Source organism: Schistocerca cancellata, chromosome 4 (genome assembly GCF_023864275.1).
Source record: "Schistocerca cancellata isolate TAMUIC-IGC-003103 chromosome 4, iqSchCanc2.1, whole genome shotgun sequence".
In the NCBI taxonomy this organism is placed as follows: domain Eukaryota; kingdom Metazoa; phylum Arthropoda; class Insecta; order Orthoptera; family Acrididae; genus Schistocerca; species Schistocerca cancellata.
In genome coordinates, this window is record NC_064629.1 from 521,677,014 (window position 1) to 521,698,362 (window position 21,349).

Consider the following 21,349-nt stretch of genomic DNA (forward strand, 5'->3'; position numbering starts at 1 on the left):
CCCTCCCCCCCCCCCCCCCCCCAAAAATAAATAAATAAATAAATAAATAAATAAAATATTAACTGGTCATACTGAAATCTTTGTTACAGTTTTTCGTGCTGAAGACAGTAATACTCATCGCCATTTAACAGAATTTGTTGGACTTGATTTAGAAATGGCTTTTAAATACCACTACCATGAAGTGATAGACACTATTGGGAACACTTTCACACAGATCTTCAAGGGTCTACGTGACAAGTAAGTCAACTATTGAAGGGATATATGTAGTTGTTTATAACAATGTTAATGTTTCTGTATAACATTGGTATTATCCATTTGTGTGGCTATAGTGCTAAAGTTTTCACATTACTTGCTGCTTCAACAGGTATGGTATCTAAAACTGTGGTCAAATTTGAGACAATCCCCTCACTGATAAATTGAACATTGTAATTGTATAGTAAGTGCCTGTGCTATTCTGGAAAGCACAAGGCCATTGATGGCAGTGCTAATTTCTTTTTTCCATTTCAAAAAATCTCAAGAGGATACTGTACATTAAGTAGAGATCACTAATTTTTTACAATTATTATTGGCAATTTAATTTAGTTTTCATATACTATATATTTAGTTACCTACAGTATAACATGTGTGTGTCTGTATAGTGTGTTTATAAAATAATGTGACCTGTTCCACTTGTGTGAGGTATAATTTTCAGGTCATAAAATATGGTTACAGTGTGGAATGCATCATATATTGTAAAACTAAGTACTTAGTCTAACTGATTTTACAACATGTGGTGTGTTACACTCTGTAACAATATTTTATGATCTCAGGATGATTTCTAACACAATCGAAAACAAGTCATATCATTTCCGGTGCCCAGTATTTAGATTTTCCTAAATTGGTCAAGGTAAATGCTGGAATCGTTCTTTTGGAAAGAATTCAGCCAATTTCCTTCTCTATTGTGACTGACTGATCTAGCCTTGTCAGTATGGCCTTGCTATGTTGGTACTGTGAATGGATGATAGCATTGCCAAGGGCACACAGTTCTATTGTATGGTTAAATAATGATGGCGTCCATTTGGAAAATTCCAGAAGTAAAATAGTCCCCCATTCAGTTCTCTAACCAGGAACTACTCTGTAGGATGTTATCATTGGGAAAAACAAAACTGGTGTTTAGGAGTCTGAACATGGAATGTTGGTGCCCTTAATTTTGTTGGTAGAATAGAGAATTTGAAAAGACACATTGGCAAGTTGAAGCTAGATATAGTGGACATTTGTGAAATGCGGTGACAGAAGAATGGGACTTATGATCAAGTGGGTACAAGATCATCAACTCAACATTAAACAGGAGTAATGTAGAAACAATTAAATAATAATTAATGAGAAAATAGGGTTGCATGTGAGCTGCTATGAACAGCAGTGTGACTGCATTATCACAGCCATGATAGGTACAAAGGCAACATTCACCACAATATTATAATTTTTGAAAAGATATTTCCGCAATTTGACTGTATTCAATGTGTTTATTCCACTATCTTTATTTCAGCCTTAAATCATTTTCAGGTGTCCAGTGTCAAAAATTGTCTGATGATTTCACACATGTTGGACAATATTTGAAACTGTAACACTTGAAGATAGCCTAAGGCCAAAATCTAGATAGTGAAATAAACATCTTATTTACCGTCAAATGGCAGAAATATCTTTGAAAATTTTACATGACTATGGCTCCAGAAAAAGAAAAAAACAACAATAGTATAAGTTTACATTCCCACTGATTGAAAAAGGGTATGACTAAGGAAAAGAAATTATTCAGATTTTTAAGGGAGAAGAAAATTTAATAGTGATTGAAGGCTGGAACTCAATAGTAGGAAAAGGAATAAAGGGAGAATAGAAGAAAGCAGACTGAGGCAAAGGAGTGAAATTGGGACACCACCTGGTATAAACTGAATGGAGCATAATTAGATTTAAGAATCACGAAATAATGTTTTGTATGTGGAAGAGACATAAGATGGCCTCAAATATATTACGTAAAGGTAAGACAAATTTCAAAACCAGATTTTAAATTGCAGAACATTTCCAGGGGCAGATGTGAACTGTGACCATAATTTATTAATTATGGACTGTAGATTAAAACTGAAGAAATTGCAGAAAGGTAAGATATGAAGGAGCTGGGACCTGGATAAACTGAAAAAAAAAACCAGATGTTGTTGAGAAGTACAACAGATGATTAAGTAACTATTGATTGAAACTGGGGAAAGAACACTAAAGAGCAAAAATTGTCAGATTTGAGTGAGGATATACTGCAAACAGCAGAGGAACAACTAGGCAAAAAGACAAGGTTGAATAGGTATTCTTGGATAACACTCAAGATACCGAATTTAATGGATGATAGGAGAAAATGTAAAAACACAAGAAGCTGAGCAGGCAAAAGGGAATATATGTGTCTAAAAATTGAGATTGATGGGAAGAGTAAAATAGCAAAGCAGAAACTGCTAGAGCAGAAAAGCAAAGCTGTGGAAGCGTGCATGACGATGGGAAAGAAAGATGTCACCCACAGGAGAAGTAAGGAAACCTTTGTAGAAAACAGAAGCAGCTGTACAGATATTAAAAACTAAGGTGGGAAACTCATGTTAAGCAAAGAAGGCAAGGCAGAAAAGAGAGAGGAATACATAGAAGAACTATACAAAGGAAACAAACTTGAAGAGCAGAGGAAGTGTATGAAATTGAGATGGTGGAGCTGACACTGCAAGAAGAACTTAATGAGGCTGTGAAAGACCTTAATCAAAACAAGGCATTTGGGGTGAACCACATTCCCTGATAACTATTAAGATCCTTGAGGGAACGTATCATGGGAAAACTATTCCACCCAGCATGCAAGATACTTGAGACAGTTGCAAATACCCAAAGACTGAAAGAAGATGATGAATGTATTAATTTCAGTTTCAGAGAAGGTTGGTGCTGACAGGTGTGATAATTACAGAACTACCAATTTAATAAGGCATGGAATGAGATTTTCACTCTGCAGCGGAGTGTGCGCTGATATGAAACTTCCTGGCAGATGAAAACTGTGTGCCGGACTGAGACTCGAACTCGGGACCTTTGCCTTTCGCGGGCAAATGCTCTACTGGCAGAAGTAAAGCTGTGAGGATGGGGCGTGAGTCATGCTTGGGTAGCTCAGTTGGTAGAGCACTTGCCCGCGAAAGGCAAAGGTCCAGAGTTAGAGTCTTGGTCCGGCACACAGTTTTAATCTGCCAAGATGTTTAATAAGGCATAATTGTGAAATACTGACACAGACTGTTTACAAGAAAATGGAAAGACCAATCAAAGCCAACCTCAGTGAATATCGGTATGGTTTCATGTGAAAAGGAGGAACACGTGAGGCAGTACTGCAGTTATGACATAGAAGATAGACTGAAGAAAGACAAAATTATATTTATAGCATTTTTAGACTTAGAATAATGTTGATGGAATTGCCCTTTTTGAAATACTGAACGTAGCAGTGATAAAATGCAGGAATTGAAATATTATCTCAAACTTTTACAGAAACCAGACAGCAGTTATAATAGTTGATGTACATGAAAGGGGGCTGATAGTTGAGAGGGAGAAAGAGTGTGGGTGACATAGCACTGCCGCACACGCGTCATTTTGAAAGGATGCACACGTGTCACTGCTGCATCCCTCCTCTCTTAAGGAGATCACGGATTCTTGAGAATGTCCGTGCTGTCCTCTGTGTCCACTGGGCTCTGGCTAAGGGGTCGCGCCGCAATGGGAGTGTACTATGGTTTGGAGTGCTTCGGGTGTGAACGGATTCTGTGCCCACCTTCCTGTGTCAAACCATACAGCAACACCAGCGACATTGTGGATTTTTTCCATGTTGACATCGTACATTGGCTCCGGTGCTGGTGCATGCGGTGTTAATGATACTGGTATCAGCTGCTGCTCAGGAACAGGTGACGGAATCCCTGACGATGGTGTCAGAAGCAGTAGAGGAACTGCTGGCCACAGAGGATGAATGCCATTGCGTGCACAGAAGTGGGGAACCAGCAGTTGCAAGTGATCTGATGCCCAATGTGGATCACCTCGGAGGTGATGGTGTGACATAAGGGGGTGCCCAGCCGTCCAAGCAAAGTTGAAACTGATCATGGTGCCTCGAGCAGAAGTCGTCCTCCATGCTGATGTCACAGAGGTGCTGCGCCGAGCATTTGGCGATGACAGCTCAAATCCATTTAAAATGATGTCCGAAACTGTATACCCAGGCAGCAAGACCCATCTGCAAGAGGTGCAGCGATTGCACAGTTTGATGTCCGGATTGAGAGCGCAGGAAGTGTAGCAGTTGACACGTGTGAAGTAACTGCACCAGTCTCTTCTCGCTGAATGGTGTGAAATGGAGCAAGGAGAGAAACTGACTTAAGGCAATGTGGGACGAAGAGTTGGCAACATACTTTTTCATTTCAGTTTTGAATGTTCGCACTAGGCGTTCCACCTCACCATTAGATTGTGGATGGAATGCCAGGGTGAGGATGTGACAAATACCATGGGAATGACAAAATGCCGCAAACTCTTGCGATGAAAATTGTGGACCCTTTACGGACATTTATTTTGTGGGCAAGCCTTCGCGTGAAACGAATTTGGATGAGGCTGGGACAGCAGCAGTTGTGGATGTGGAAACACGATGAATGTCATATTGAAAATGAGAATATGCTTCAACGGTCAACAGCCAACAGCCAATAAGTGTTAAGAATGGGGGCAGTGAAATCCACGTGTATATTGTCCCGTGCATGCAATGGCATCAACCAAGGAGGCAGTGACACCTGGGGAGCTGCTAGGTGTGTCGCACACTGTGAACAGGAGACAACCAGGTGGGTAATGTCACCATCCGAGCCAGTCCAAAACACGTGTCGATGGACGAATGCTTTTGTGTGTGATACACCCCAATGATCTGCGTGTAATAAATGGAGAACCTCTGAACAATGCATTGAGGGAATCACTACTCTAGTGGCCGCGTGATCCATGTCTAAAAGCAGAACACCATCCACGACAGAGAATCAGTGTTGAAAGATGTAGTAATTATGGAGGGGTCAGACACATGAGAAGGTGGGGAATCCAGCCATCCGTGTTGTACAATTGTTATGATCTTCTGCAAAATGGGATCCGTGTGCTAGTTACAGGAAAACCATCAACTGGCTGCTCTGCGGTGACGTCACTGTGGGAACAAAGCCATTCCAACACATCAAATCTTGGGTGCAGATCAACCGGCAGGTGGGGCAAAGCATCAGCATTTGCATGTTGATTTGTAGAGTGGAAATGAATCTCGTAATGTGAAATGAAAATAGCCCAATGTTGAATGTGATATGTTGCTTTATCTGGTAATGACACAGAAGGTCTGATTAAGGAAACTAATGGTTTGTGATCGGTGACCAGGTGGTACGTCACTATGCAGGGCACAGACATCAACATGGTCGTAAGGGTGCAAAACGCAGTTTGACAAGCCATTGACCAGTGAAACTGAGTCCCTTTGCACAGCAATGCATGTAATAAGAGCTGCACGATTGTTGGTGCTCCAGGAAAAAATTTATGGTAGTAGTTGACTTTGCCTAGAAAAAAACGGAAGATCCTTGGGTAAAGTAGGACGTGAAAGTGACACAATATTGGAAACATTGATGCAGGGGTTTGAGACCCTCATGAGAGACTTCAAACCCAAGATAAACAATAGAAGGTTGAAAACATTGACATTTCTCTAAATTGCACTGCAACACGGCCACTTGGAAGACAGAAAATAAGACTACAGAGATTTTGTAAATGTTCCTCAGTGGAGGCACTGAAAACTACAGTATCATCCAAATAGTTTGCACAACCTGGCACAGACACTGAAAGTTGTTCCAAAAAAGGCAACCACAAGTATTGGTACAGGCCAAAAGGGGTACTGACGACTAACATATGTTGTGACTTTTTATCTAAAGGGAGTTGTAAATAGGCATCTGACAAGTCAGTTTTTAGAGAAATATTGACCACTGGATAACTTCTCAAAGAGTTCATCCGGACACAGTATCTGGTATGTATCCACTATAGCTTGTGAGTTCACAGAAACTTTAAAATCGCCACAGCAGTGAAACCGTCCCAACGGTTTCTTTACTATAACTAAAGGGGTAGATCATCACTTGATGCAATAAGATGAACAATGCCAGATTGCGAGAGGTGATCTGATTCATATTTGACTCGTTCTCTTAGTGCCACTGAAATCAGACGGGCCCAAAGAAAACGAGGCCGAGCAGAAGGCTTCATGGTAATGCGCGCTTGAAAATTGTTAGCACACCCCAATCCAGGAGAGAACGAAGAGGAAAACTCAAAACATGGTGCATCTAACTGGGTGTACAGCACTTGTTCAGACATTAAATTCATTTCATCTGAAATGGTAAAACCAAACAACTTAAAAGCATCTAATCCACAAGGATTCTCTGTATGCGCATTATCTACAATAAGAAATGTAAGTGACCAGACTACTGACTTGTTGGTCAATAAGGCAGAAAACTGCCCAAGACTAGGAATGCTCTTTTTATTGTAATATACAAGGTGTATTCAAAAAGTAAGGTGACTTCATATTTTTATGAAAAAGTATTCATTTATTCATCAATATTCATGTTATCCCTTTCAAAGACAATACACTTGTGCCAACACTTTTCCAATCCTCAAAGCACTTCTCATAAGCACTTTTTGATACAGCCTCGAGTACTTCCAGCAATGCAGTTTTTTATTTCCTCAGTTGTTGAAAATCTTCATCCTTTCATAGGTCTATTTAGTTTTGGGAACAGGAAAAAGTTGCAGAGGGCCAAATCCGGTGAATATGGTGGCTGAGGCATGATTGTTGTGTTGTTTTTGTCCAAAAAATCTCTCACAAGCAACGATGAATGAGCAGGTGCATTGTTGTGATGCAAAACCCATGAATTGTTTTTCCACAACTCCAGATGTTTTTCGCGTATAGCTTCTCGCAAATGGCTCATAATGTCAATGTAATACTCCTTTTATTGTCTGTACAACCTTGAGGCAAAAATTCATGGTGCAATACACCACAGTAATGGGAAAAAAAAAACAGTGAGCAAAACTTTGACGTTTGATCGATCTTGGTGTGCTTTTTTCGGTCTTGGCTATCTGAGATGTTTCCATTGGGACAACTGGGCTTTGGTTTTGATATCATAACCGTAAATTCATGTTTTGTCACCAGTTATGACCATTTTGAGCACATCAGGAACATTGATGTCATTCAAGAGCTCCTCAGCGAGGATGCTCATGTAACGGCTCTTCTAATCAAAGTTGAGAAGTTTTGGATCAAACTTCGCTGACACACATCTCGTGCCCAAACATCCGAGAAAATTGCATGAAACGAGGCAATCGATATGCCAACATCCTCAGCAATGTCTCTTATGGTAATTCAATGATTTTCCAAAACAATTTTCTTCACAGCTTTGACGTTATCATCTGTTGTTGATGTGCTGGGGCATCCAGAGCGAGGTTCGTCATTAGCGCCTTCTTGGCCATCTTTGAAGAGCTTGTACCACTTGTAAATTTTTTTTTTAACTTAGAGCAGACTCACCATATGCCACTGTCAACATTTCAAGTGTTTTACAGCACTGATTTCATTTTTCACACAAAATTTGATGCAAATTCTTCGCCAAGCACATTAAAACACGTTAACCTTTCCATCTGTCAAAAACAAATGAAGTTTACTGTACACTTGAAACTGTGATCGAATGTTTGGGACATGTGTACCAACATTAAAAAAAACATCGATAATCGAATCCACATTGCTCGTTCAATTTGAAAAGTCAACTTACTTTTTGAACAGCCCTTGTACTAACTTTTGTGCCACAGGGAGAAGCGGAGGGGAGTCGGAGTCCATATAAGTTTGCGAGTTTAACAAGGTTATCACAGCTCCTATATCCACTTGTATGCTGTTTACTGGCCTGTTTTCATTGTTGGTGCGGCTGCTGCTGGCAGCAAGGCTGGCCGCCTTGACACTGTGATCGTGTGCAGACTGAACCATATCTTCCACCTGCGAACTATCTGAAGCTTGGTGTGGAAGAGAGGGGTGGATTGCTGATACCTCACACCATGACTCAGTTTGGTTATCCATAGCTCGCAAAACCTCAGACAGCTGTGCAGTAGCTAAAAACTCGGAAAGGTATGGATTTTCACAATGGAGGGCACACTCTCGCGCCTCACGACCCAGAGCTAAACGGATTATTGCATTTCTCACCACCTGATCAGCATACAGCTGTTTATGCACATCGGACAGAAAATGACAGTGACAACTTAACCCATGGAATTCAGCGGCCCATGCTCGATGGGATTGAAGTCGTTGCTTCCTTCAGTTGTAGAACTCAAACCGGGATGCGTTAACATGGGTGTGCTTATTGTAGTATTTTGGAAGAAGTTCACAAATTTGATCAAATGTTAAAAAAGCGAGATCCTGCAAAGGGGTGAATTGATCTAGGCATTCATACATTCTTGGTGATATCCATGAAATGAGCAAGGCACAGCATGGAATAGTGTCAGTAATCCCAAAATCTTGAAAGTGTTGTCGCAGTTATTTCTTGTATACATTCCATTACTCAACAGACTCATCGTGCATAGAAAAGGGAGGCGGGTAAACTTTGGGGGCTGCGGAGGGCAAAACAGCAGGCAATGCAGACTGAGGAGCATGCCGGCTAGACAAAACAGAAGCCAATGATTGAAGTATCTGAGTTTGATTGTCTGTGATAGGTGATATAACACCATGGCGAATGATTCTTGCCGTTCGACGAACTTACGTAAAATGTCCTCTGTAACACCATTAGCAATTGTGACCATTCAGCAGGAACCGATACGTACACAGATAGCTGGAGCAATACACATAGAGAACTGAGGCCGATCGTAGTTCGGCTAGCTTTAAATAGACTGGGGCCTATGATGGGCTCTGATATCTCTCTCTCTCTCACACACACACACACACGCACACACACACACACACGCGCACACGTCTGAGGTGCCCCCTGTGGACGATATAGTGCTGCTGCATGGGCGGCCGTTTGAAAGTATGCGCCCGTGTCACTGCAGAAATGTATAGTGTCATAAAAAGAGGTTATAATGTAAATATCTACAAAAGTAAAAGAGGGGAAGGAAATGCAGTCAAATTAAATCAGGCGAACCTGAGGGAATTGTGTTAGGAAATGAGACATTAAATAGTAGATGAGTTTTGCTATTTGGGCAGCAAAATAATTGATGGTGGCTGAAATAGATATAATGTAAACTCCAGACTAGTAATATCAAGAAAAGTATTCCTGATAAAGAGAAATTTGTTGATATTTAATATAAACTGTTAAGTTTTTCTGAAAGTATTTGTCTGTAGCATAATCTTGAACAAAAGTGAAAAGAGGAAAACAAACAGTTCTGGCAAGAAGAGACTAGAAGATTTTGAAATAGGATGCTGCAGAAGAATATTTAAGATTTTCTTGGTAGATCATATAACTAATGAAGTGGCACCAAATCAATTTGGGAGAAAAGAAATGTGTGACAACATTACTGAAACAAAGGAGATGTTGTTGGTGCACGTTATGAAGCATCAGGTATTCATCTATTTGGTAATGGAGAGAAATGGGGGAGGGGAGGTGCTTGACTACAGCTTGCTGTTTCAAGTAGATATAAGTTGCAATAGTTGTGCAGAGACGAAGAGACTTGCACAGTGTGGAGGGTTGCATCAAACCAGTCTTTGAACTTTAGACGACAATGAAAACAGTTCTGTTCTGTGAAAGCTTACCTCATTGTTGGTGATGTGAGCCCATCCTTATGTGTAGAAGTTTTACCAATGAAGCACCACGTGTATGACACGTGTGTAAAATTGAAGAGTTGCAATATTATGCTTTATATTTTTGAAACTTACAACCAGAAATTAAACAGTTGACGAAAAATGAAAAAAGACAGTCAGTAACTATATATAATATTTGTGTGTGCGTGTGTTTTTTCTAATTTACTGAAGTTAAGACACAAAGAATCAAGATATGTAGCACCCTAAATCAAAACACTTTATTTATCAGTCATGTATCATTCAATTGAATGCTGTCTCTAATTGTGTGTAGAAGGAATTGTAACTGTGTGTACCACTTCTATATTTTTATAAGTTTAAAATTACATACCATTAATTTAATTGTTTGCAATCTCTCATAGTTACGCTGATGAAATAGCTGCTGTAGCACAACAGTTTCCTGTGGAACCATTTCGTTTTATTGATCCACCTCTGAAACTTGAATTTAGTCAAGGTGTGAAGATGTTACGTGAAGCAGGAGTTGAAATGGGGGATGAGGATGATCTTAGTACTACTAATGAGAAATTACTGGGACGCTTAGTTAAGGCGAAAGTAAGTTTATATTCTATTATTTCCAAAAACATATTTGTAGGCATACACATCCTTTGTAAAAGTGAGATGTATTGAAAATTATTTTTTGCATCTTAAATGAAATAGTATTTTTATCTGTTCTCATATGTGTGTTATTTTATCAGTTCTGTTTTATTCAGTTAGCTCACGCAAAATAATTCTAACCATCATATTCCTCTGTAGTTACCTCTGCTTCTGTATTTTAACTTCTCTCCCCCCCACCCCCCACCCCTCTCTCTCTCTCTCTCTCTCTCTCTCTCTCTCTCTCTCTCTCTCTCTCTCTCTCTCTCTCTCTCTCACACACACACACACACTCACTCACTCACTCACTCACTCTCTCTCTTGACTTGTGTTGAATGAGATGGGTTGTACTTTGAAGTTGCCAACCACCAGTTGAATGTATTGAAAAGTACACAAATTTGTAGCACCAGTCTTATTTCGTTTGTTTCAGTCTTGTACCATTATCTCACTGAGTGCATGAACGGGTCTATAGTATACTGTTTGTGCACTGCCATTGTGTTGATCTGTTTTGACAAAAATTGTCCTAGCATTGCATTTTGGTTAACAGTCATACACTTTTATGGTATGGCAAATAGTTTCTTAGTAATGAAAAAAGTCGCATTTCTGTTGCATGGAGATTTGCTTTAGCACAGAGACTTTTGTAACAATTCAATGTATCATTTAAAAATTGTTAGTTTAAAGCACTTTTAAAGGTTAAAATTGTGACTGAAGCCAGAAACAACAAGCAATTTCTTTGCTATTGAACTTTTTTCCCCCCACTTTTGGCTTTAGACTGAAGCCCGCCTTTAGATGACAGCATGACAGCACTAATCATTTGCTGCACTCCACTAAGAAATTATCACAAAATATCAGGAGGCAAAAGGGTATGGTGTTTAAATTAACCCAGATTAGAGTATAGAAAATTAAAATAATAGTTGAGTTGCATTGAATAATTGTGAACTTCATATATATTTTAATTTCATCATAGATTACTTACAGATTGTAAATAGTGCATAGATCTGAAGATGGCCATGTAGATTGGAACTGCCTATCATAACTGGCATGCAGAAGAACTGTTTTTAAAAGGAAGGCCGCTAATCTCTCTGAACAGAAGGTGTCCCCTTATTAAATGTAGAAAGTTTTTTCAGTAGTATCTCATTGCTTTTATACTACTCCTTACTAGAAATACAAGGGTTCTACATTCAAATCTCAGTACATCATAGGGTTTTACTGGAAAACAATGTATCTTTCACTTCCAGTAACATTTTTTATATGATGGGAAAGAAGACAACCTGCATTGTGGTTTGAGTTCCATGTAAACAGTAAGTTCTCTTGTAACTGGCTGTGTGAACTTATTCAGTAGGCAGATGAAAGCTTCACTTTTATTTTTTAAAGTAGATTTTTACTTTTTGTTGACATTATCACTTAGCAACATTTTCAGTACATCATTGGTTTACATTTAATGTAAGTGGCATCATGTATAAGATGATTTGATCAGCTGATTACCTCATTCCAGTGATATTAATGCATTACTGTCCATCAATTATTAAAATTTAAATGCAGATTAAAAATGTTTGTGCATCAGTGAGCATTTTATCTTTCTACTTATCCAGAAATGCTACATCTTATATTAATTACTCTTAAAGGCAACATTCTGAAAAACGTGTAAATATTGTTGAATCACTATAAGTGCATATAACATAAGTTTTTATTTTGCAGTATGACACTGATTTTTATATTCTGGATAAATATCCTCTTGCAGTGAGGCCCTTCTACACTATGCCCGATCCAAAAGACAATGTAAGTTCTACAGTTTATATCTGAGTAATTTTAATTCTGATGATTTGTATAATTTTTATTTTGATTAAAATATTTCACTGTCTTTGTGCAGCTGTATTTAAACTTGTTGAGTGTGCACAACTCTTATGCTCTCTGAACAAGAATAAAGGATTTACCTTTTCTGATACTGTTTCCTGGGAATTTGTGTAAATCCATCCTTACAAATTTGATGGAAAAATTCCCTCAATTTAAATGCTAAAATTTTGTTCTATATGTTTCAGTTTGTGTTGTTACTTAAATAATTATTAATCTTCAGGTTCCATGTGACTGCTTTTCTTCTGTCATCTATTCACAAGTTAATGTTTTTCCTTGCAGAAAAAGTCAAACTCTTATGATATGTTCATGAGAGGCGAAGAAATACTCTCTGGTGCACAGAGAATTCATGACCCAGAATTTTTGACTGAAAGGGCAAAACTACTTGGCGTTGGTAAGTTGTAATTATTTTCTGTTGGACAAACTTATTCAGTTTATTCATCACTTTGTTTGATGTTCAGAGCAAAACCAGTTGTTAAGTTTCTGCCTCCATTGATCATGTCTTCTTGTGTAACAAGTGCCATATTTTGCTACTGTTTATTTTTGCTTCTTTGCAGTCTGCCGTGATTGTTATAAGTTATCTCTGTAAAACATCTCTAAATCCCTGTACTCAGGATAATTGTATTATGAAACTTAGTTAAACTTCATTGTCATATGAAATAAAAACCACAAAATGAAGACTCCATTTCAGTGTTTTTTTCTATAGTGCTGCAGATTCAGGTGAAATCCTAATATTTTTCTTTTCCAATATTCTTTCAGATATTGAAAAGATCAAACCTTACATTGATTCTTTCCGTTATGGATGCCCACCACATGCAGGAGGTGGAATTGGATTGGAAAGAGTTGTGATGTTGTACTTGGGTTTGGATAATATTCGTAAAACATCATTGTTCCCTCGTGATCCAAAAAGAGTAACTCCATGAGGACTCTGTTATAGAAGGTAATTAAACAATGTCTGAAGTGTCCCCATGTTATAGATTTTTCTATATTTCCACATTCTTATGTCGCTACTAAAGTACCTACTGGATATGTTAAGATTGTACTAATAAAGGTGAGATAATTTTGAAAAACATACAAAGAGGAGCGAAACACCACGGCAGTGCAGTTTAGAAGTAAAGAATCCTGTACAACGTTTTTGCTAACTGAAGTAGTTACTGTACACTGGTAAGATCAGTTAATGGATTCATGACAATGTTTTAATACATCGTGGTCAGAGATTAATGTGTTTTGGGGCAGCTTGAAGTACGACCACATAGTATTCCTGCGAGCGGAGAAAAGGGCAGCTTACATCACTTTGACACATCGGTCGAATACATTGCTGGTGAGTGAGGCAACACACAAATTTTGCAACCTCAGAAGCTGTAGGTGTCCAGTGCTAGTGTTCAATAATAGAAATATAGTGCTGCAGTATTGTGACATAGCAAAGGCAGTTCGAGTTTCCCAAGGAGTGATTTTTATGACTGTTTGCTTGCTTTTAAACGAAAAGAAGTATATGAAGTAAATTAGTGTAACATTGTGCATTGGCACAGTCAAAATTAAGGATTCCCTCTTGTGCGTAGCTTGTAATAGATGGCAGGATGCAACTCCTTGATTACATTGAGCCTTGCAAGAAATATCAGAATACAGTATTCCCTCTTGTGCGTAGCTTGTTGTAATAGATGGCAGGATGCAACTCCTTGATTACATTGAGCCTTGCAAGGAATATCAGAATACAGGATATCCGTCAGGAATGTCTGCAGCAGTGTTCATGATGAACCATCCCAATATTGTGATGGTGGGCTGATGAACATATATCAACTTTGGTGGTTACACGGATCTTTATGTGAAACAGTTGAATGGCAGATAGATGACAAGAAGGTTTGAAATTTTTATGACTGAGAGAGTTTTCCACGTAGAACACATTTTGTGGGCTGCATGCCATAAGGCGAGAGTATGACTGATGTCTTGAGTCATACAGACAATAATTACTGCGTATTACATTCATATGCTCTGGTATATTATTGTTTATCCAGGGTGTCTACGACCCGGGACAACCAGGAGATCTGGGAAAAACCCAGGAATTTTTTCATCTGAGAGAAACCGGGAAAAACCCGGGAATCTTTTTGAGTTCCGGGAATTTTTCATTGTTTTAGTTTTCAGTTAAATTTTTATGATTTTGACTGGTAAGTGGTAAGAACCAATACTCTAACAAATCAATTTACTGTATCCCGCTTCTGCAGAATAATACCTCAGCCACAAAACATGAACGAGAGAAAAAAAAAAAAAAAAAATGAAAATAAAACTTAAGTCGCAATGAAAATGCGCCATATACAACAACAAAACACAGTGCTCATACAAGCATCTGCCAACAGCAAAGCATGTCAAAGGCTTTAGGAAGACTGTGCAGTGCTTCTTAACAACAAATTGCCTCCAATGAGCGTGACGTGACAGTTTTTTACATTAGATTCGTTTTAATGCAAGATCTTTTAATGTTTCACACGTACGAACATGCGGGCTTCCTGCGTCATCGTAGCTGCGCAAGTGCAGTGACGCCTGTTATCTGGCGCTCTCTGGCAACTGCTGAAACGTACCTTTCTAATAGGTCACAGAAAAATATTGCCAATATTGCTTTGAAAAGCGTTACTTTCAAAGTAAATTTCTTTTTATGTAAGATAATCTATGTGAGAAAGTGTACGACGAATTTTTTAAATCACAGAGCGTTTGACTGTCATTTAAAAATCAACTCTTTGGGGACGACCGTATGAAGAATTTCGAGCGCCGAAGATCAGACATTTACATCGTTATTAAAAAATTTTACTGGCACATTTATGTGATGTATGACGCGCAAAAAAGATCAACAATATATGTGGGAGCTTAGCTTCTCGTGCAGCTTATTAATCTTAGAGACCAATATTATATGTGATAGCTTTGCTTTTCTTGTAGCAACAATTGTACATTAATTTAAGCCATTAATTTTTCTTATTTGTGTCTTCGCGCTACTTAAGAGTGATCTTGCTATTGGCTGACCAACTCATGTGTCAAATGCTGTCATCAGCTGGCGAGATCAGGTGACATGAACTGTGACTGGCTTACAAAAGAGTCGCAATCTCGATTTTAATGCTTCGGAAAGTAACATGCGGTGTTTGGTGGAATTCGAATTTATACCTTCGTAACATGGAGATATGCAGTGTATATGTTGCTGCACATCAAAGATCTTTCCAAAAGTGTTTTTTTCCCCTGAGTTTCTTTTTCTAAAGTGCCGGGAAATTCTACGCCAGTGTATAAAACCATAAACCATAAAAGGATTGATAAGTGCCGAGAAAAAGTATACTGTCACTTAATATGGAAAAAGTGTGTTTTCACCTGGGAGAAAGCGTATTTTCAACCGGGAAATCCGGGAAAAATCCGGGAATAATTTTTCCTTGTCCATATAGACACCCTGTTATCCTATAGTGTCCCATACTATTGTTTATAGCAGAGTGAATTAAGAGATTATATAAAGTGCGTTTTGCCAACTAATTCCTCAACTATTTTGACCATTGTTTACAAATGAAAAGTGTTTTTTTTTTTTTTAACTGTAAATCTGTATTACACTGTGGGTCGACAGCTTACTTTGACAGTGTGTGATGAGTGCTGTCGTAAACTGTTAACAGAATAAAAGGGCATAAAATGATTTGTTTCTTTGTTGTAAAAAGTGATATCCAAACAGGGTATTTTTGGATATTGCTTACTGGTGTTTTCTTTTGTTGTTCCTTACCGTTTAGCTGGCTTGTAGTGTTGTCACTGCAGTGAACAACTATATGTTCATCAACAAAATGTGTCAAAATATTAATCTTTAAATGACCCTGAAGAAGAGAAGGGAATAGCACTGTGAGGTAACACTTCACAAAAGAATTCTGATATACACTCAAACCTCAGTATAAAGAATTTCATGGAACCATGAAAATTAAATCGTTGTACCAGAGTTATAATTCTAATGAGGTTTTTTAATTTTGACTTGGAGCAAGAAGTCATTTTTTCGTGGCTGCGAAGTACATTACTGTAGCACTTTTCTGATGAAAAATAACATTGAAAGACAAATAATGAAACACATTTTGTTTACTTAATTTATTAATATTGTACCTGTAAAATATCTTAAGTTCGTGTGCAGAAAAATTCACTTATTTTCCTTTGTTTCTTTTTTCTTAAAGGTTCTCTTGTGAATATTGTCTTTATCTCCTTTAACGCAATCATTTGCTGTGCTGAAACACTGGGGATTGAAGATGCTACTTGCTGAATGGTTTCCAACTGACCTATTAGCTCCATCAGAGTGGGGGCCACACTTATAACATCACTGTCATCATCGGAATCTTCACCAGGCGAATTACCCTTTAACACTTTGAAGATAGATTTGTTGGTTTGTGCTTCAAACACGAACACTTCATAATCCACTGACAAGTATTCAACTGCTGAAACATCTATCATTATACCAGTAACTGCTGAATAAATCTCCAGGTCACTTTGAATTTCATCCTGCATTTTTCATCGACCACAATATTCTCACCAACGACTTGACTTTTGGAAATTCTTGCGTTTTTCCATCAGTTCACAATCACATTCTCGTCTGTGTTGTACAAATTTTCAGGACTGTATTTTTTCTAACAGTTTACACATGGTGTTTTTCATCCAAAATTCTGCATCACCTTAAGATGCTGATTTTTCTTCTCCTGAAATTACTTTAAAATGATCCCATGACTTTCCTTAAATCTTTGCAACCATCCATTACTTGCCTTAAAGTTAGAATCACCAAGCAACTTTGTGAAATTCTAAGGCTTTTTAACATATCAGCGGACCATTAATTGGTAAATTCTGCACATGCATATCATTAAAACATTGCAGTGTAGCACTGTCCACATCAGCAGCAGCCGCAGCCATCTTCATTCTTTTTCTTGGAGGGTTAAATTTGCCATCTACAAAACTTTCTTCAGTTTTTTATTTTTTAAGTAATGTAGCTAACATTGGTTGTGCAAGTCCATACTTCCTCCCCTTGTCTACTTGTTTCATTCTGTTATCTATGTCTTTGAGAACCTCCTTATTTGTTTCAGAGTTCCAGCCATTGTCCAAATCTTAGTGAAGTCCAAAGTGTTTACATCAACTAAAAATATTCAGATTGCAAAAATCACGGACATTAGCTATGTGTGAGCCCAACAAAACACTTCTGTGTGCTACTGAAGCTCAAAAATGGACAAACTAAACACTCGTTCAAACAAAGGAGCTCTTTGATGTTTGTCGCTCAGCACAGCTCGCCTGCAGCTGTACGCTTTTCTCTTTACTGCTAGAATAAATACAGTACTGTAGTATGTAGTGAAGTTTCCATAGTAAAGCGCTGAAAGTCTAGTAGCTAAATAAACAATACTTACCCCTATAGTGAGCTTCTTAGAAGTAGGAAATAGTAAATACCTCAATTTTGTCTTCATTATAACAGGGTGTTGCCAAATTTACTTCATCATTGTAATGAGGGGTCATTAACATAGTACATATAGGACCTCAGCCAGTGCCATATAAAATTATCACTGTACCCGGGTTTATCGTTGTATTGATAATCTTTATATGGAGGTTTGACTGTACAAGGTTTGTTTGAAAAGTAATGCAGTTTTTCTCCAGTGTCCCTATTGGTTCGAAAATAGTCAGAATGGCCAAGTTAGATAAAGAGGACTCATAGCTTTGCAGTGCTGCTTACCTCAGTCTGCTCTGAGCTCTGGCAGCATCATTATTGATATTTATGTAAACTTCCTGCTTGTGTCAGTACACACGATGGAGTAAATGTGTGAATAACCATATGTGTTAAAGTTCTGTGCTAAACTCTACAGTAGTTTAGCCAATATGTACTAAATTATTTAAGTTTCAAGGTGGTTAAAGATATTAAAGTTTGGCAGCAAAGAGGTGGAAGATGAATCCCTTTGTGTGTGGCCATCAGCCAACAAAAGTGGCCAAATGTGTGTCATGTTCATCTTATGAAGACTAATTGTTGAGTGAGTGTGCAGATCATAGCATAGGCTCTTGGGGCCAATCGTGTGAAACCAGTTGACCTTAGATTTACACAGAAAATTACCTCATATCAAGATGAACTTGGAAATTACATTGTATAACTACTAATCTCAGGTTATATGATCATGAACTCTGGCCATAACTGACTGGTGAAATGACACAGATCAAGTGATACTCAATTGCAATCATCAGTCACAATGTAATGACTTCACAAAACAATGCTTTTGTTTCGTACAAATGTGAGTTCAAAGGAAGTAAATAATAAAGAAGTTATTATTAACACAAAAATGTTACATAAATATGTGAATAACACACACACACACACACTTTTTTTTTTTTTTTTTTTTTTTTTTTTTTATCTGATAAGGTTAGGTAAACTAAATTGTTAGCTTTGTAAGTAGTGAATGCAGATAATAAGTGATCTTCTTGGAGACAATTTGCAATTAATATGATTATTTTAAAACATTTTATAGACTCTAATGACGTAATAAGAAAGAGGAATTAGAAAGTTTTGCTGTGAGAAGTTTTGTACACGTAGTTTGACAGCAGTCAGTAATGATTGAACACCTCTTACAGAATGTTTCCGAAGCTCAAGTAGCAGGAACTTCACCATTCAGATTAAATGTTTATCTACAAAACAAGTGGTTAAACTGCTATGACAACTGCATGCATGTTGATGAACAAAACTAGTAGCAAGCATATGTAATTCAGTTAATAATTATCTAGTGCTGGCTCAGTAGTTGCATTCTGGAATACAGTCCAGAGTATCTCAGGTTTGATCCCAGGTCAGTTCTCAGAATTCTTTTTTTCACTTGCCATTTCTTTCATGTTTGGTAGTTGTATCGATTTGCAAACCACAGAGTTATTTAAAATTAGGACTCAGAGTAAATTAATTGTGTAGCATTTACTATAGCTGCAGCATTAGACTTGCACGAAATGAAGCTAACAAGAGTCTCAATCCAAGGGCAGCATTTACTAACATCTACATTTACATCCATACTCCGCAAGCCACCTGATGGTGTGTGGCGGAGGGTACCTTGAGTACCTCTATCGGTTCTCCCTTCTATTCCAGTCTCGTATTGTTCGTGGAAAGAAGGATTGTCGGTATGCCTCTGTGTGGGCTCTAATCTCTCTGATTTTATCCTCAAGGTCTCTTTGCGAGATATACGTAGGAGGGAGCAATATACTGCTTGACTCCTCGGTGAAGGTATGTTCTCGAAACTTCAACAAAAGCCCATATCGAGCTACTGAGCGTCTCTCCTGCAGAGTCTTCCACTGGAGTTTATCTATCATCTCCGTAACGCTTTCACGATTACTAAATGATCCTGTAACGAAGCGCGTGTGTGTCGCCTTATAGGCGCATGACCTTGAAGCGGACTTAGCCGCTGAGCGAGGCAGCTCTCCATTGGATCTTCTCTCTCTCTTCTATCAACCCTATCTGGTACGGAGCCCACACTGGTGAGCAGTATTCAAGCAGTGGGCGAACAAGTGTACTGTAACCTACTTCCTTTGTTTTCGGATTGCGTTTCCTTAGGATTCTTCCAATGAACCTGTCTGGCATCTGCTTTACCGACGATCAACTTCCATTTTAAATCACTCCTTATGCGTACTCCCAGATAATTTGTGGAATTAACTGCTTCCAGTTGCTGACCTTCTATATTGTAGCTAAATGATAAGGGATCGTTCTTTCTATGTATTCTCAGCACGTTACACTTGTATACATTGAGATTCAATTGCCACCCTGCACCATGCATCAATTCGCTGCAGATCCTCCTGCATTTCAGTACAATTTTCCTTTGTTACAACCTCTCAATATACCACAGCATCATCCGCAAGAAGCCTCAGTGAACTTCCGATGTTATCCACAAGGTCATATAGTGAATAGCAACAGTCCTACGACACTCCCCTGCGGCACACCTGAAATCACTCTTACTTCGGAAGACTTCTATCCATTGAGAATGACATGCTGCATTCTGTTCTCTAGGAACTCTTCAATCCAATCACACAATTGGTCTGATAGTCCATATGCTCTTACTTTGTTCATTAAACGACTGTGGGGAACTGTATCGAACGCCATGGGGAAGTCAAGAAACACGGCATCTACCTGTGAACCCGTGTCTATGGCCCTCTGAGTCTCGTGGACGAATAGCATGAGCTGGGTTTCACATGATCGTCTTTTTTGAAACCCTTGCTGATTCCTACAGAGTAGCTTTCTAGTCTCCAGAAAAGTCATTATACTCGAACATAACACATGTTCCAGAATTCTACAACTGATCGACATTAGAGATATAGGTCTATAGTTCTGCACATCTGTTCGAAGTCCCTCCTTGAAAACAGGGATGAACTGTGCCCTTTTCTAATCCTTTGGAATGCTACGCTCTTCTAGAGACCTACGGTACACCGCTGCAGGAAGGGGGGCAAGTTCCTTCGCATACTATGTGTAAAATCAAACTGGTATCCCATCACGTCCAGCGGCCTTTCCTCTTTTGAGTGATTTTAATTGTTTCTCTATCCCTCTGTCGTCTATTTTGATATCTACCATTTTGTCATCTGTGCGGCGACAACCTAGAGAAGGAACTACAGTGCAGTCTTCCTCTGTGAAACAGCTTTGGAAAAAGACATTTAGTATTTCGGCCTTTAGTCTGTCATCCACTGTTTCAGTACCATTTTGGTTACGGAGTGTCTGGACATTTTGTTTTGATCCACCTTCCGCTTTGACATAAGACCAAAATTTCTTAAGATTTTCGGCCAAGTCAGTACATAGAACTGTCGCATAGCCCTCCTCACACTACATTTTGCTTCGCATAATTTTTGTTTGTCTGCAAGGCTTTGGCTATATTTATGTTTGCTGTGAATTTCCCTTTGCTTCCGCAGCAGTTTTTTAACTCGGTTGTTGTACCGCAGTGGCTCTCTTCCATGTCTTACGATCTTGCTTGGCACATACTCATCTAATGCATATTGTACAATGGTTTTGAACTTTGTTCACTGATCCTCAACGCTATCTGTTCACATACTCATATAATGCATATTGTATGATGGTTTTGAACTTTGTCCACTGATCCTCAACACTGTCTGTATTTGAGACAA

The 21,349-nt window shown here is 38.5% G+C and overlaps 1 protein-coding gene across 2 annotated transcripts in view; it reads left to right on the top strand.

Moving 5' to 3' along the window:
- The window catches only part of LOC126183655 (aspartate--tRNA ligase, cytoplasmic), a 97,078-nt gene that overhangs the window by 58,675 nt on the left and 17,054 nt on the right, over positions 1-21,349 (top strand). The window contains exons 8-13 of one of the 2 annotated variants that reach the window (XM_049925801.1): positions 90-237; positions 10,177-10,366; positions 12,104-12,184; positions 12,539-12,650; positions 13,016-13,196; positions 17,320-17,492. In XM_049925801.1, the coding sequence (XP_049781758.1) occupies positions 90-237; positions 10,177-10,366; positions 12,104-12,184; positions 12,539-12,650; positions 13,016-13,179 (695 nt within the window). In that variant the 3' untranslated portion in view covers positions 13,180-13,196; positions 17,320-17,492. Of the gene's footprint in view, positions 1-89; positions 238-10,176; positions 10,367-12,103; positions 12,185-12,538; positions 12,651-13,015; positions 13,197-17,319; positions 17,493-21,349 lie in introns of those variants that run through there. The other variant, XM_049925800.1, reaches the window with a different exon arrangement.